Below are 18,007 nucleotides of genomic sequence, written 5' to 3' on the forward strand. Positions count from 1 at the left end.
GTGATGTCAAACTCCAAACAGCCACACAGAAATAAAGTGAGCAGACTGGGCAGAAATACAAATGAGATGGGCTGGTAAAATAGGCTGAAATGAAAACACATCTTGAAGGTCAAGCAGAGGAATTAAGATTCTGTATTTCATTTACCTCCATTGTAAAATCAATGTTAAGTCACAAGAAAAATCTTGTATAAAAACATCCACTGCAGTTTCACTCTTAATAACAAAAACTGAAAACAATTAAAATGTCCCTCAACACAAGAATAATAAACTGTGGCTTATTTATACAATGAAACATACTACATAGCAATAAAAATGACTGATGCACTCCACTATAAGGATGAATCTCAAAAATATTATATTAAGCAAGAGAATCCAGACATAGAGTACGTACGTCATGATCCCTTATATAAAGTTCAAGAACAGGCAAAGCTAAACTATGAGGATGAAAATTTTAAAAGTGGTTACTTCTGGAAGAGAAGTGGCTGCTAGGACACAGGGAACTTTTCTTAATGAAAACACCGTATGTCTAGATTTGGGTGTTGGTAACACCACTGTACACATTTGTTAAAAACTATGCATTTAATAAAACCATGCATTTAATATATACATTAAAAACAATCATTAAAGGTGAAGGAAAAAAACACTGGTCTTTTACAGGACATTTTCTAAATGAAAGGTGATATCTTTGATTCAGTTTTACCTACGTTATCATTACACAAAGGCATATTTTTCTAGGATTTGCCTTATTAGAGCAATAATCTGGCACCCTGACGTGGAAACACTTGTTTTGTTTTGTTTTTTTAATTGTGGTAAAATATATGTAACAAGTTTACCACTTTAGCCATTTTAAAATATACAGTTCAGTGGCATTAAATATATTCACACTGTTGTGTAATGCCTGCTATTTTGGGGAGAGATACTTCAAGTACCAGAGCTTAACTTTTACTATGCACATATCTGATCTCCCCGACTAAACTGTATGCTCTGTGTCAAAGAGCTGCAAGTCTTCTGCAGTCCAAACAGAGTGCCTCATAGCTGCTACTCAATACATGTTATTTATTTTTTTAAAAAAACTTAAAGGAAAGTTAGAAGAATAAAATATTCTTATAACACCATCTTATCAATAATTTTTATATTTTGAGTGTAAGCCCTTTCAATCTCTGTTCACAGAAATACGTTTTTTACGTAATTCTCATCATAGTAGAAAACGCAATTTTAATATTTTTTTTCCACTCGCAGCAAATTTTGGCTACATTTTTACATCAGCTTATGCTCATAATGTTTAATAGCTATATAAACTCAGTTATTTTACTAACTTTCCTATCATTAGAAATTGTTTTTAAATTTCTGTCACTGTAGAGAATAGTCTTTTTCCTTCAGTTGAATTAACTTAGAATCATCCCCGAGAGGAGAATTTCTGAATTAAGGGAATAAATATTATAATGGCATTTGAAGCTACCATACTTTGCTTTAACAAAGGAATATACCAATCTGTTATGGTCCCATGAGTGACTGAACCAATTTCACTACAACATTATTACTACTCAGTGATATTTAAAAAAAAAAAAAAATTTTTTTTTTTTTTTTTTTTGGCTAGGTAAGTAAGAGAAACAACAGGGAACTGCTGATAGAACTGAACAAAAGAGTTTTCTTTTCACTGGACACACTCCCAGCAATGACAATATAAACTGATAGAATCTAGGATTCAGTGGATGGAGACTACAGGAGGTAGAATTAATTCGCCTTGTTACCCTTTGGGGTGGGAAAAGCCACTTTTTTATTAGGAAGTAGACTCGTTCACAGTTATGAGTTTCCCCTTTTGCCTTAGTCCCAGGGTTGGGTTACACCTATCACTTGTCATGCTGAATTCACTCCTAGAATAATCCAAAAGCCTAGCATAGTGCAGAAAATGAAATATAAGTGAGCAATCAAGTTAGGAGAAAGCAATTTCACTGTCAAATCAAAGAATGCTAGACTAAGTTTTGGAACATGATTGGCATTTAGACTTTCAGAAAAAAATAACAACATATTTACCGCCACATAGTAGCTCATCTTGAAGCAGAACCAAGTGCATGGGGCAGGAGCACCTTGTAGTACCATCTCCCTTCACCAGACAGATATGTGAACAGCCACCATTATCCTGAGTACAAGGGTGCTGTCCTGCAGAGAGAAGAGAGAAGAGACAAGAGAAGAGAAGAAGAGCAGAGACGAGAAGAAGAGCAGAGAAGAGAAGAAGAGAAGAGAAGAGAAAAGAGAAGAGAAGAGAAGAGAAGAGAAGAGAAGAGAAGAGAAGAGAAGAGAAAAAAGAAAGAAAAAGAAAGAATGGAAAAAGAAAAGGAAGGGAGGGAGGAAGAAGGAAGAACAGCCCAGCCAAAATCAATTATTTTTGAGTTACCAACAAAACCAAATGTAAAATCCCTTTGAATTTTATTTCCACACAATGTAATTTCTCACCCCATCCCTACACAATCTACAAGGAGGACAACAATTTAAAACACAAAATACTTACATCTAACCACTGTCTTTACATATTTATACATACAATATTTTACAGTATTTAAAGTAAGGTTAACGGTACAGCTCATGTTAATTTTTGTGAATAAGAAAATCTGATTATTCAAACTAAAAAAACTGCTAGGGAGAATGCTGAAACTTGGATATTATTCTCTTTAAAATATAACAACTCTTCTAAAGATTTTTAACTCCGAAATTCTACCTTTCTGAGAGATAAGATGATTTCACTCAAAAAGTATACTCCAATGAGGAACCTGCTGAAAATTAGAGTTGTTAGAAGAAAAAACAAGTTCAAGTGAATCTAACCACCCGGAGACAATCAAAATTATTTGCTTGGTCAACTGCAAAGGAACTTGCAATGTTACAAATGTTTAATTTCCTCATATTTGGGTTAAATTAAATAAATACACTGTCAGGCACATTTCAAAGTCTGTCTCATAAGTTGTATTTAATGAAATCATTGTTTTGACTTTGCTACTTAGCTCGTGTCAAAAGCAACTTGACAGCTGTCATCCCAGTAGCCACCCATTTATTATGTGACTCTTTTCTCAGTAACACATCAATCCTGCTTCAGTGTGTGTTGATGAGATTGAGGGAGCCAGCTCTGTACAAATGAGCAGATGCGTGATACTACACATATGTGTAGTATCACACAGAGCAGACACCCCAGTCCTTGTATTAGGATGTACAACCTATATAGCAGTTTCTCAACCTTTTAATTCATGACACTTTTCATAAACAGCAATCCCATTTTCTTTAACGTTATTAGAAATTTGAAAAAAAAAGTTTTTCTAAATATAAAACCATATTTAAATGTTAAATTTTAAAGATATTCCCCCTGAAATTCTGAAAACCTTCATTGAGATTTTTCTGCAATAAAATGTTCATATCAACTGAATAAATAACTTAGCCATTATATCATCTCTACCTTATTTCTGTTAAATATTCAGCATGAATTATATGTCATAACATAGGATGACAACAATTCTAACTTTCTAAATCTCAAATACCTCCTAACTTAACTTCTAAGTTCATGAACACTGACAACACAATGAAGACTTGAACAAGCTACGGTGCTCTCATTCCTCTTCCCTCCTTTCATACTCCAATTCATTTCTGAAGCATTGTGCCAAGAAGTTAAGGAGTTTCAATACTTCTCTCATTAGTCCTCCATATAACATTTGCATTCCTGATATACTGTATAAGACCTATAGCAGTGATTGCTAGGAAGGCACATTTGATGACAGACACATATTAACAAGAGTTAATAGTATTACATAAACACACGTTAACTAGGCCAAGATGACTAGTCATTTTCAAAAGTTTTCAGTAAGATAAAAAAATAATTTATGGCCACTTTTCTAAGCTAGAATTGAAAAACTTATCCAAGAGGGGAAAAAACAAGCTCTTACTAAACACAGTCTTCTCTAAGTTTACACACTAATTTTTAGTTTGTTTTGCTTTTGCTTAAGAATGGGTTTATTTCCATGATAACTATAGTCATCATTATATAAATGTAACTTTTGCTTTTGTTGAAACCATGGGGATGTACATGGAACAAAAGAAATATATGCTGTATACCAATATTCTTAAAAGGGCTGAAGGAGAGAAAGAAAAAACATGACAAGCAGAGTCCTTGCTATACCTGGGGAAATTTTTGAAAATGAGCAATACCATTCCTTTCCCCCACTCCTGCTTCATGAGGAAAAGGTATTTCATATGAAAAAGTTCCCACGTGAATATAAGGCTTTAAAAACATGAAGAGTTAAAAAAAAAAAAAAGGCAAAACTAAAAGTGTATGAAAATCTTAAAGATAAATAAGAAGACACAAAACAACATCTTAATTTTACATCATTTCTTACAACAAACATGAATCCTGCGATTAGCAGTACACCACCAACACTTACTATATTCCTGAAGATTCAGCTCCTTTACAGCATGAATGTCACTAAGCTGGGCAATTCGAGCCTGGACTTTGGTTCTACCCTCTCGACCTGTCATGTCAATTTTTTCAATCATCTGCTGCTGCTTATCAATCCAATATAGCCAGTTTTCAAACACAGTTAGTCCCACAGGCTGCAGAATGTTGGAGTCTTCTAATACTATCCGGTTGGCACCTTGGAAAGGAGAACATTCAACAGAAATGATGCATGTGGGTCAAGTCATACATTCAACAGCTATTTACTGAAAACCAGTTAGATTTTTAAAGTACTGAAAAGGAAAATATGATAAGCTCTCTACAAGAAAACTTAAAAATCATTCTGAGAAGAAAAGATATATACATACCAGAAAACAGGTAACAGACTAGACATCCAAGTGCAATCAAGAGCAAATAAGCGTCCAATACATAGTAGATACTAAGTTCATAGAAATGTAGAAAAGAACTTGAGTCGCTTTCAAAAATTTTTTAAAGCACAGTCCATCTTTCAAATTAAGTCTTATCAAACTCTCTAACATGTATAACACACAAAAACAGTACTTCTCTGGATGAAGCAGTGGTGGTGGGCCGAGAGCTCTGAGTTCTCGGCTTCCCCCACCTGCCGAGCACACCCAAGGCATCTGTGAAGACCACCACCCTCACCCACCGGGCCACTCAGAACACAGGAAAAAGGACTCAAAGGTTACCTGGTTCAAGCTTCACCTCAAAATAAGATTTCTACAACACCCCAGACACAGAGCCATCCAGACTCTGAAGAGGCAGCCTATTCTACTGCTGAACTAGGAGAAAGTTCTTTCACATAGTGTGCTGAAATCTGTGCCCCACTGCCCACCCCCATAGCTTCTCCCTCATTCAAAAAGAATAAAATACATTAATTCTTTCTCTCTTCCTCCTAATCATCCTTCAAATATCTGTAGAACTTTTCCCTGGTCCTAAGTGTTTGATCAAAGAAAGACATTAGCTTAATACTTTGGAAATATCACGGAAAGTTCCAGGAAAGAGGCAAGCATAAAGCTAAGTTTTAATAAATGGAGAAAAGTGGGGAGATATTACGGATGAGAAGGCACCGCCTAAGTCAACATTCAGATTCATGGTGGGTTAAACACAAGTCTACTTAAGCTCCCTCTTAAAAATCTGCTAAAACGATGGTAAAAAATGAAGGCATAAACCCATAAGGACAAATGGGACAGAAGAGTAGAAAAGCGATATAAAATTTACAAGTTGGAGAACAGACAGACAACAGATCAAGAATTTTAGCCTACTATGAATCTCCTTTCAAGAAGCTAACAGAGGATGTGATCTATCACGAAAAAGGAATTAACGAAAGAAACGGAATCTGGGAAACAGCAGGTTCAGCACCAAGGAGACTGGCAAGTACATTCCCAGGATAACGGTGAAAGAAAGTTGGCCTAGAAAGCAAGCAAACCCAGACTGGAGCAAGATGACGAAGAAATTCAGGAGGTACGTCTTCAGTTAAAAAGAAAAAAAGATGGATTGCTTGATGCATCTGCATATACTGAAACAATATTTACATTAGATAAGATTAATTTCAGAGAGAAAAAAAGCTACAGAAGGAAATGTAGCTGATGGTAATATCTTCATAGCCATAAATAACAAATAATTATGAACTTAAAAATTATGATATAACTAAGCTGGGAGGATGGGAGGAGAGTTCATATAGGTATGTTAGGGATACATGGTTTAAGACAGCAAAATCATTTTCTTCCATTAAAAGAAGTCAAATTGTGGTATCTAAAAATTAAAAATCATGAAGCAGCAGTTTTAAACAAGTTATTTTAAACTATCAGAGATGCCTCTGAGAGTAGGAACTGAGAGGAGGAAGGAGTAGGGCAGTAGACTTGGTCTTTGTAGGCCAATTAGAACCATTTGATTTCTATATCTACATGTATTATTTTGATGAAAATTAAAATTAAATTTAAAATTGTAACACTAAGAGTGATTAAAAAAAGATTAGTTGGTGGTAGTGGAAGGATGGCCTCAATTGGACAACTGGGGAAAATAAGAGGTCAACAGTGTTGCTGGAGGATCCCAGATCTACTGATTTACTCTGATGGCAGTTATAAAACTCTGGATCAGCAATGAAAAGACACATTTATTCAACAATCTAAGCATATACTAAACGCAGTCCAGTATAAAAGCTCTGTAGGAGGCTAAAAATACTAAGTAGAAAGATATCCCATGAAAAAAGTATATGATTATCTGTGAATATATAAGGAAGAGGGGGAAAAAAAACCTACCAACATTATACTAATCTTTTTCAGAAAACGTAAAAAAAGGAAACATTTTTTTTTATGAGGCCAATGTAACCTTGATGGCAAGATGCCAACAAGTACATTATAAGAAAGGAAAATTATGGGGTAATCTTTCCCAGGAACACAGATGTAAAAATCTTAAACAAAACATTAGCAAATCAAATCCAGCAATATATAAAAGGGATAATGTATCATACCAAGTTTGATTTATTCTAGCAAACTAAGAACAGAAGAGAATTTCCTTAATCTGCTTTTTAAAAGTTATCTACAGAAAAACCTTAGCAAACATAAAACCTAATCAAGACCTATTGAATGCTTCCCCCAAATCATGAAAAACAAAAACAAAATGAAACAAAAAAAATCTAAGGATTCTATTATTTTATTCAATATTGTACTGGGGGGTCCCAGTCAGTGTAATAAGGCAACAAAGAAAAAGGACTGGAAAAGAAAAAATAAAACTCTCCTCATTTGTAGACAAATGATTTTGTAACATAGAAAATTATAATTTAGCAAGGTCCCTGGGAACAAGTACAATGTACTAGACTGGGGAAGAAGGGAAAAACTGTATTTCTATATTCCAGCCACAACCAGAAAATGAAATATTAAATATTTAGACTACTCTTTACCACTAGCATTCAAAAGCATTAAATACCAAGGAATAATTCCAATGAAAGACAGGCAAGAGCTCTACACAGAAAACTACAAAACACTGAGGGAAATTAAAGTTCTAAATAAATGAGGGATATACCATGTTCATGGTTTAGAATCTAGACTAATATTATAAAGATAACAATTCTCCCTAAATTGATCTATAAATTCAAAGCAAACCAGACAGAATTCTAATAGGTTTTTGCTTTTTGGTGGAAACTCAGAGGCTGATTCTAAAATGTATATGGAAATGCAAAGTGTCAACAATAGCCACGGTAATCTTGAAGAAATACTAAAGATGTACACTGCCAGATAAATTTGTTATAAAGTTTTAATTAAAAACTTTAATTTAATTAAAACTTTAATTTAATTAAAACTTTAAAAACTACGAATTGCAATTCACAGATGAAACATGAATGACCAATAAATTAACCTCAAATTCAAATAGAGAAATGCATATTTTATTAATAATGAGATATACCTTTAAAACTATTGGATTGGTAAAAACTCAGAAGTCTAAAAGTACCAAGTACTGGAGGAGAAACTCATATACTTCTGGTGGGGATTCTAAACTGATATAATCACTTTGGAGAGCAATCTGAATAGACATATTCAAGTTGAATATATACATACCACATTACATAGCAATCCCACTACTAAGTTTAGGCCACAGAGAAATACTCAAATATGTACATAAGAATATACACTGCAGCACTGCTTTTAATGGCAAAAAATTGGAAATAGCAGTTTAGATAGCAGAATAGAGAAACTGTAGGATGATCATACAATGAAATACTATTTAGCACTGAAAATAACTGACAGATTTGTGGATCAAAAGGGATCATCTCAAAACCATGATATATCTGAAAAAAGCAAGCGACAAAAGAATACATGAGACTATTTATACTAATTTTAAAAAGTGAAAAAAAGTTTAAATGTATGTGTGAGTTTACATGGTAGAAAATACACACACACACACAGAGAGAGAGAGACAGAGAGAAAGCAAAACATGCATGGCAAAGAAACACATCAAAAGTTACCTCTGAGGAAAGAGGGAGGAAAACAGAACTGGGGAGGGATACACAAGGGCTTGAAATTCTCCCTAATGCTTTTTTTTTTCACGAGAGAGAAGGAGGAAGGGAGGTTCAAAAGCAAATATGGCCAAACACTAAGATTTTTTTTAAACATCTTTATTAGAGTATAATTGCTTTACAATGGTGTGTTAGTTTCTGCTTTATAACAAAGTGAATCAGTTATACACATACAATATGTTCCCATATCTCTTCCCTCTTGCATCTCCCTCCCTCCCACCCTCCCTATCCCACCCCTCTAGGTGGTCACAAAGCACCGAGCTGATCTCCCTGTGCTATGTGGCTGCTTCCCACTAGTTATCTATTTTATGTTTGGTAGTGTATATATGTCCATGCCACTCTCTTTGTCCCAGCTTACACTTCCCCCTCCCTGTATCCTCAAGTCCATTCTCTAGTAGGTCAGCATCTTTATTCCTATCTTGCCCCTAGGTTCTTCTGACCATTTTTTTTCTTTTTTTTTTAGATTCCATATATATGTGTTAGCATACGGTATTTGTTTTTCTCTTTCTGACTTACTTCACGCTCTATGACAGTCTCTAGGTCCATCCACCTCACTATAAATAACTCAGTTTCGTTCCTTTTTATCGCTGAGTACTATTACATTGTATATATGTGCCATATCTTCTTTATCCATTCATCTGTCGATGGACACTTAGGTTGCTTCCATGTCCTGGCTATTGTAAATAGAGCTGCAATGAACACTGTGGTACATAACTCTTTTTGAATTATGGTTTTCTCAGGGTATATGCCCAGTAGTGGGATTGCTGGGTCGTATGGTAGTTCTATTTTTAGTTTCTTTAGGAACCTCCATACTGTTCTCCATAGTGGCTGTATCAATTTACATTCCCACCAACAGTGCAAGAGGGTTCCCTTTTCTCCACACCCTCTCCAGCATTTATTGTTTGTAGATTTTTTGATGATGGCCATTCTGACTGGTGTGGTGAGATGGTATCTCATTTTGATTTGCAGTTCTCTAATGATTAATGATGTTGAGCATTCTTTCATGTGTTTATTGGCAATTTGTACATCTTCTTTGGAGAAATGTCTATTTAGGTCTTCTGCCCAGTTTTGGATTGGGTTGTTTGTTTTTTTTGATATTGAGCTGCATGAGCTGCTTGTATGTTTTGGAGATTAATCCTTTGTCAGTTGCTTCGTCTGCACATATTTTCTCCCATTCTGAGGGTTGTCTTTTTGTCTTGTTTATGGTTTCCTTTGCTGTGCAAAAGCTGTTAAGTTTCATTAGGTCCCATTTGTTTATTTTTGTTTTTATTTCCATTTCTCTAGGAGGTGGGTCAAAAAGGATCTTGCTGTGATTTATGTCATAGAGTGTTCTGCCTATGTTTTCCTCTAAGAGTTTGATGGTGTCTGGTATACATTTAGGTCTTTAATCCATTTTGAGTTTATTTTTGTGTATGGTGTTAGGGAGTGTTCTAATTTCATTCTTTTACATGTAGCTGTCCAGTTTTCCCAGCACCACTTACTGAAGAGACTGTCTTTTCTCCACTGTATATGCCTGCCTCCTTTATCAAAGATAAGGTGACCATATGTGCGTGGGTTTATCTCTGGGCTTTCTACCCTGTTCCATTGATCTATATTTCTGTTTCTGTGCCAGTACCATACTGCCTTGATTACTGCAGCTCTGTAGTATAGTCTGAAGTCAGGGAGCCTGGTTCCTCCAGCTCTGATTTTCTTTCTCAAGATTGCTTTGGCTATTCGGGGTCTTTTGTGTTTCCATACAAATTGTGAAATTTTTTGTTCTAGTTCTGTGAAAAATGTCATTGGTAGTTTGATAGGGATTGCATTGAATCTGTAGATTGCTTTGGGTAGTAGAGTCATTTTCACAATGTTGATTCTTCCAATCAAAGAACATGGTATATCTCTCCATCTATTTGTATCATCTTTAATTCCTTTCATCAGTGTCTTATAATTTTCTGCATACAGGTCTTTTGTCTCCTTAGGTAGGTTTATTCCTAGGTATTTTATTCTTTTTGTTGCAGTGGTAAATGGGAGTGTTTTCTTAATTTCACCTTCAGATTTTTCAGCATTAGTGTATAGGAATGCAAGAGATTTCTGTGCATTAATTTTGTATCCTGCTACTTTACCAAATTCATTGATTAGCTCTAGTAGTTTTGTGGTAGCATCTTTAGGATTCTCTATGTTTGGTATCATGTCATCTGCAAACAGTGACAGCTTTACTTCTTCTTTTCCAATTTGGATTCCTTTTATTTTTCTTCTCTGATTGTTGTGGCTAAAACTTCCAAAACTCTGTTGAATAATAGTGGTGAGAGTGGGCAACCTTGTCTTGTTCCTGATCTTAGTGGAAATGGTTTCAGTTTTTCACCACTGAGGACGATGTTGGCTGTGGGTTTGTCATATATGGCCTTTATTATGTTGAGGAAAGTTCCCTCATGCCTACTTTCTGGAGGGTTTTTATCATAAATGGGTGTTGAATTTTGTCAAAAGCTTTTTCTGCATCTATTGAGATGATCATATGGTTTTTCTCCTTCAATTTGTTAATATGGTGTATCACATTGATTGATTTGCGTATATTGAAGAATCCTTGCATTCCTGGGATAAACCCCACTTGATCATAGTGCATGATCCTTTTAATGTGCTGTTGGATTCTGTTTGCTACTATTTTGTTAAGGATTTTTGCATCTATGTTCATCCGTGATATTGGCCTGTAGTTTCCTTTCTTTGTGACATCTTTGTCTGGTTTTGGTATCAGGGTGATGGTGGCCTCGTAGAATGAGTTTGGGAGTGTTCCTCCCTCTGGTATATTTTGGAAGAGTTTGAGAAGGATAGGTGTTAGCTCTTCTCTAAATGTTTGATAGAATTCGCCTGGGAAGCCATCTGGTCCTGGGCTTTTGTTTGTTGGAAGATTTTTAATCACAGTTTCAATTTCAGTGCTTGTGATTGGTCTGTTCATATTTTCTATTTCTTCCTGGTTCAGGCTGAGAAGGTTGTGCATTTCTAAGCATTTATCCATTTCTTCCAGGTTGTCCATTTTATTGGCATATAGTTGTAGTAATCTCTCATGATCCCTTGTATTTCTGCAGTGTCAGTTGTTACTTCTCCTTTTTCATTTCTAATTCTATTGATTTGAGTCTTCTCCCTTTTTCTCTTGATAAGTCTGGCTAATGGTTTATCAATTTTGTTTATCTTCTCAAAGAACCAGCTTTTAGTTTTATTGATCTTTGCTATCGTTTCCTTCATTTTTTTTTCATTTATTTCTGATCTGATCTTTATGATTTCTTTCCTTCTGCTAACTTTGGGGTTTTTTGTTCTTCTTTCTCTAATTGCTTTAGGTGTAAGGTTAGGTTGTTTATTTGAGATGTTTCTTGTTTCTTAAGGTAGGATTGTATTGCTATAAACTTCCCTCTTAGGACTGCTTTTGCTGCATCCCATAGGTTTTGGGTCATTGTGTTTTCATTGTCATTTGTTTCTAGGTATTTTTTGATTTCCCCTTTGATTTCTTTAGTGAGCTCTTGGTTACTAAGTAGTGTGATGTTTAGCCTCCATGTGTTTGTATTTCTTACAGATTTTTTCCTGTAATTGATATCTAGTCTCATAGCATTGTGGTTGGAAAAGATACTTGATACGATTTCAATTTTCTTAAAGTTACCAAGGCTTGATTTGTGACCCAAGATATGATCTATCCTGGAGAATGTTCCATGAGCACTTGAGAAGAATGTGTATTCTGTTGTTTTTGGATGGAATGTCCTATAAATATCAATTAAGTCCATCTTGTTTAATGTATCATTTAAAGCTCGTGTTTCCTTATTTATTTTCATTTTGGATGATGTGTCCATTGTTGAAAGTGGGGTGTTAAAGTCCCCTACTATAATTGTGTTATTGTCGAGTTCCCCTTTTATGGCTGTTAGTATTTGTTCTTATGTATACTGAGGTGCTCTTATGTTGGGTGCATAAATATTTACAATTGTTATATCTTCTTCTTGGATTGATCCCTTGATCATTATGTAGTGTCCTTCTTTGTCTCTTGTAATAGTCTTTGTTTTAAAGTCTATTTTGTCTGATATGAGAATTGCTACTCCAGCTTTCTTTTGATTTCCATTTGCATGGAATATCTTTTTCCATCCCCTCACTTTCAGTCTGTATGTATCCTTAGGTCTGAAGTGGGTCTCTTGTAGACAGCATATATACGGGTCTTGTTTTTGTATCCATTCAGCCAGTCTATGTCTTTTGGTTGGAGCATTTAATCCATTTACATTTGAGGTAATTATCGATATGTATGTTCCTATTACCATTTACTTAATTGTCTTGGGTTTATTATTGTAGGTCTTTTCCTTCTCTTGTGTTTCCTGCCTAGAGAAGTTCCTTTAGCATTTGTTGTAAAGCTGGTTTGGTGGTGCTGAATCCTCTTACCTTTTGTTTGTCTGTAAAGCTTTTAATTTCTCCATCCAATATGAATGAGATCCTTGCTGGGTAGAGTAATCTTGGTTGTAGGTTTTTCTCCTTCATCACTTTAAATATGTCCTGCCACTCCCTTCTGGCTTGCAGAGTTTGTGCTGAAAGATCAGCTGTTAACCTTATGGGGATTCCCTTATGTGCTATTTGTTCAAACACTAAGATTTGACAAAGCTGGATGGCAGATATTCTATACTTTCTGTATGTTGGAACCATTTCATAATTAAGGGTGGAAAAACAAACAATAAAACATGCATAGACAAAAAAAGAAGCATTAATAACGATAGTGTTTTGTTTACAAGCAGCTCATGCAGCTCAGTATCAAAAAAACAACAAACCAATCCAAAACTGGGCAGAAAACCTAAATAGACATTTTTCCAAAGAAGATATACAGACAGCCAACAAACATATGAAAGAATGCTCAACATCACTAATCATTAGAGAAATGCAAATCAAAACTACAGTGAGGTATCACCTCACACCAGTCAGAATGGCCATCATCAAAAAAATCTACAAACAATAAATGCTGGAGACGGTGTGGAGGAAAGGGAACCCTCTTGCACTGTTGGTGGGAATGTAAATTGATACAGCCACTATGGAGAACAGTATGGAGGTTCCTTAAGAAACTAAAAATAGAACTACCATATGACCCAGCAATCCCACTACTGGGCATATACCCTGAGAAAACCATAAATCAAAAAGAGACATGTACCACAATGTTCACTGCAGTTCTATTTACAATAGCCAGGACACAGAATCAACCTAAGTGTCCAATGACAGATGAATGGATAAAGAAGATGTGGCACATATATACAATGGAATATTACTCAGCCATAAAAAGAAACGAAACTGAGTTATTTGTAGTGAGGTGGATGGACCTAAAGTCTGTCATTCAGAGTGAAGTAAGTTCGAAAGAGAAAAACAAATATTGTATGGTAACACATAAATATGGACTCAAAAAAAAAAAAAAAAAGGTTATGAAGAACCTAGGGGCAGGACAGGAATAAAGACGCAGACATAGAGAATGGACTTGAGGACATGGGGAGGGGGAAGGGTAAACTGGGACGAAGCGAGAGAGTGGCATGGACCAATATATACTACCAAATGTAAAATAGGTAGCTAGTGGGAAGCAGCTGCATAGCACAGGGAGATCAGCTCGGTGCTCTGTGACCACCTAGAGGGGTGGGATGGGGAGGGTGGGAGGGAGACACAAGAGGGAGGAGATATGGGGATATATGTATACGTATAGCTGATTCACTTTGGTATAAAGCAGAAACTAACAGACCATTGTAAAGCAATTATACTCCAATAAAAATGTTTTAAAAATAAATAAATAATGATAGTGTTTTGGATTTTCTTTTTTTATTTGCTAAACTGTCTTTAATAAACATGTGCCGCTTTTATAACAAAAAATAAACACCATAAACGAAGAGAAAAAGAGAAAAGGAAAGACGGGGGAAAACCCACCTTAAATACTAGGAAGAGTTAAAACATTGATATAAATAACTATTATACAAATTAGAGGGGATATAAGAGATACAGGTGATCAGGTAAGGGAAAGCGTATACTCTGCAAGGTGTGTGCACACACACGCAAAGTGAGTGCATGACTGTTTGGAATCAAAGAAGGCATAATGGAAGGGAGGCATTTGAACCTGAAAAGACAGAGTTTCTTAAATTTTTAAACAGGTTACACATATATGCAAAAATATAAAACTTAAATGATACAGAAATAAATACTCTTAACATATTAGTATGCTAACCTTCCATACCTTTCTCACGGTTTATTTGTTTGCATATTTCTCAAGGAATATACATACATACATACCTATATATTTATTAATAGTATACATATTGTATGTGTGTGTGTGTGTGTGTGTGTAGTACATACATTTTTGGAGGCAATTTGCCAGTATATATAGTATATAGTGTGTGTGTGTATGTGTATTTATATGTGTGTGTGTGTGTATAATATAGTTTTAAATTTTAAATAAAACTAAATCTTAATAAACATTACTATACAACTTAATTTTTAAAATCATCCTTCTATGTCAGTACACACAGATCTACTGAATGACTGTAATATTTACTGAATGATTGTAATATTTCATACCCTTGATATACTAGAATGTATTTCTCTGTGATAGACTATTACAAATAATGCTCAGCAAACACTGTTGTACAACGGGGTCAGTGTTTCTGTAAGACAGCTATCGGAAAGAGAAATTTAAAAGCAAATGGCCCTCCGAAAAGGTTCTACCAATTTCCATTTCTACAAAAGTGTATGAGAGCATGCCATTTGCTACCATTCTGGCCAATGTTGGGAATAATCAACATCATATTTTACAACTCTGATATATATAAATAGTGTATTATTTTAATTTCATTTCCCTGATCACTAGTGAGACCACACAGAGTATTTGCACTTCAGAAATTGGGGGTAGGGGAATAAACATGATTGTAAAGAGAGGACCACAGAGAAATGAGAAAGTAAAAAGTATATCTGAAGACAAACAAATTATTTAATTTCGTTAAAACACACTAGGAATGTTAAGATCATTTGAGTTTGAGGATGAGTTTGTGAAATACCAACTTAAGCATTCAACCAGATTTGTTTTCTTCAGGTTATAAGAGTACCCTGAAGGGTTTTTTTAGTATAGTTAGTGACATGATTAAAAACCATGCTTCAGAAAATTAATTTAGGAACAGTGTGTAAACTTTCAGGGGGGAAAAATCAGCAGGCAGGAGACTAATCATAGGCTAGAAGTCAGGCCAGAGATAAGACAAAGTAGAGCAGAAGAATTAGAAAAGGAGAAGAGATGCATTAGAAACATATTATTTACGGAGCCCAAATCAAGAAAATTGGCAAGTTATTAGATAAAAATGGAGTAATCATGTTGATGGTTAAAGAAAAAGTGCTTCCCAACCAACTTGATGCTGACTATTCTTTTTTTTTTTTTTTTCTGACTATTCTTAGTAAATAAAACTGTAAAGAAATGTGTACAAAAATAATACAATAGAAGGAAAATACAAATGCTATTGGTGAATCATCTCAATAACTCAAATCAAAATAAGGAAACACATTTCTTGGGTACCTGAGAGATCACTGCTTTCAATTCGCCGGAGATCTGAATCAGCCCAAAAGAGTTTGCCCAATCTGCTATCAAGAGCTAAAGCAATTGGTTTACTTAAGCCACTGAAAAAGAGGACTTCCCGTTCTGTTCCATCTAAAGCAGCTCGTTCAATTTTGGGAGACCTTTCCTGAAGATTGGTAAAATACATATACCTGAAGAGAAAGGAGGAAACTATAAGTTTACCAAAGTAAGAAATCACACAAAATGAGAATATTGCTGTTAAGACAAAAGGAAGTAAAATAATATTTTTAAATCTTATTTTAAAATGTTTTAGAACATATTTTTTTGAAGGTCATGGGATATATTAATTTCAATAATAGCAACAAAGGGTGCACAGAAGTTCTTAGGGAGTTAACTTTAAGGAATTAATAAAACAAAGTGTTAGGTACAGGCAGCCTTATGCTTTTGGAATAATACAATACAATAAATAAAAGAAAATAGCAGTAATCAGAGAGATCTGGGCACAAAATTTTAAATTTCTTCTCTATTAGTCCATTTCATAACTGAAAATAAGTCGTATATGAATCATTTCTTATATTTAACTTCTATAGTTCATCTCTTTCCTGTAACTCCTTTGAAGTAAGCTACTTTCCCTGCTGAATTCCTTATCATTCATTCAGATTCAAGTAAATACAATTTATTAAATGCAAAGCTCTATATTAAATGAAAGAAGGCATATTAGTTCTTATCATAAAAGAACCTAAAATCTAGTAGAAAACATAAGACTGAAAAACAATTAAGTATAAGGTAAATTGGAAAGGACTAAGTATAACTAGAGAGGTACAGACACAGAGCAGTGGGTATTTGAGAGAGGGGAACGTCACATCTGGCTGAGGATGGGGCAGATCAACGGAAACTTCACGGAGGATGTTACAGTTCAAACAGTCCTGGAGGTATGGGTAGAAATTAGAATTAAAGCAGTAGTGACTAAGGAAGGAAATTCTAGACAGTAAAATCAGGGAAAGCAAGAATATACATGGGCTGAAAAGGAAGGCTGATGAGGGTTTCAGATGCCACCTTAGTAACATACCCTTTTTCTGGGTTTACCACAATGGCTCGAGGTCTGTCTTGCTCGCCTTTTAACACCACTCCAATCGATCGCCCATCTAATCTTGTTACATTAATGACATTGGTGGCCTCGCAAGTCCAATAGATGTAGCGGCTATAAATATCAATGCTGAGGTCATAGGGCTGTATTTCTAGGTTCTGATTCGGAACTGAGCTCACAACCACAGTAAAGCCCTAAGGAAAGAAAAAGAAACACACACAGAAAATTAGATTCCAAGCCAGATAGCTCCGAGGAGATCACTCACAATACTTACACTTATGTGGTCACACACCTGAGAAGGATCTCTCAAGTCTCAAGCAACATTCTTAGTGAACATTTCAAATGTTCCCTTTGGTTATTACGACATAAAGCAGAAGAGCAAGCTGAGGCCATATTAGTTGCTCTAAGAAGCTGATAGTGCATTGCTCAGAAATGAGAGTGAGAAGGTGGCAGGTGTCCCTGTAAACTAGAGACAACTGCGGCTAGAACCACACTCTAGAAATACCCCTAAAGCAGTGGTGTTCAACCAGGGGCGATTCTGCATTTGCAAACGCCTCCACCAGGGGCACTGGCCAATGTCTGGAGACATTTTTGATTGTCACGCCTATGAGAGTGTAACTGGCTTCTCGTGGGGAGAGGCCAGGGATGCTTCTAAACATCCTACGACGTACACGTCAGGCCTCCACACAAAGAATTATCCAGCCAAAAAGGTCAACAGTGCGGAAGCTGAGAAACTCTGCTCTAGAGACAACAGCAATTAGTCAGGGCTACAAACCACATCTATGAGTCATGTCCTTCTCTAATCCTCAAATCTACCCCCCCCTCAAAATTTTTTTTTTAAACAAAGCCAAGCAAAAGGAGAGGCTTTCTTCACCTCTTTTATCTGAATAAATTATATTTTATTTACTCGGCATCTCTGAGGTCACACTCCTT

General features: G+C 35.4%; 1 protein-coding gene across 1 annotated transcript in view; it reads right to left on the reverse strand.

Annotated features, from left to right (window-relative positions):
- LRP6 (LDL receptor related protein 6) overlaps positions 1-18,007 on the reverse strand; it is a 179,495-nt gene that overhangs the window by 14,975 nt on the left and 146,513 nt on the right. The window contains exons 14-17 of the mRNA XM_068560706.1: positions 17,057-17,268; positions 15,988-16,178; positions 4,422-4,631; positions 2,035-2,160 (exon numbers count right to left, since the gene is read on the reverse strand). Coding sequence (XP_068416807.1) covers positions 2,035-2,160; positions 4,422-4,631; positions 15,988-16,178; positions 17,057-17,268 — 739 coding nt within the window. The remainder of the gene's footprint in view (positions 1-2,034; positions 2,161-4,421; positions 4,632-15,987; positions 16,179-17,056; positions 17,269-18,007) is intronic.

The sequence above is a fragment of the Eschrichtius robustus genome, chromosome 13 (genome assembly GCF_028021215.1).
Source record: "Eschrichtius robustus isolate mEscRob2 chromosome 13, mEscRob2.pri, whole genome shotgun sequence".
In the NCBI taxonomy this organism is placed as follows: domain Eukaryota; kingdom Metazoa; phylum Chordata; class Mammalia; order Artiodactyla; family Eschrichtiidae; genus Eschrichtius; species Eschrichtius robustus.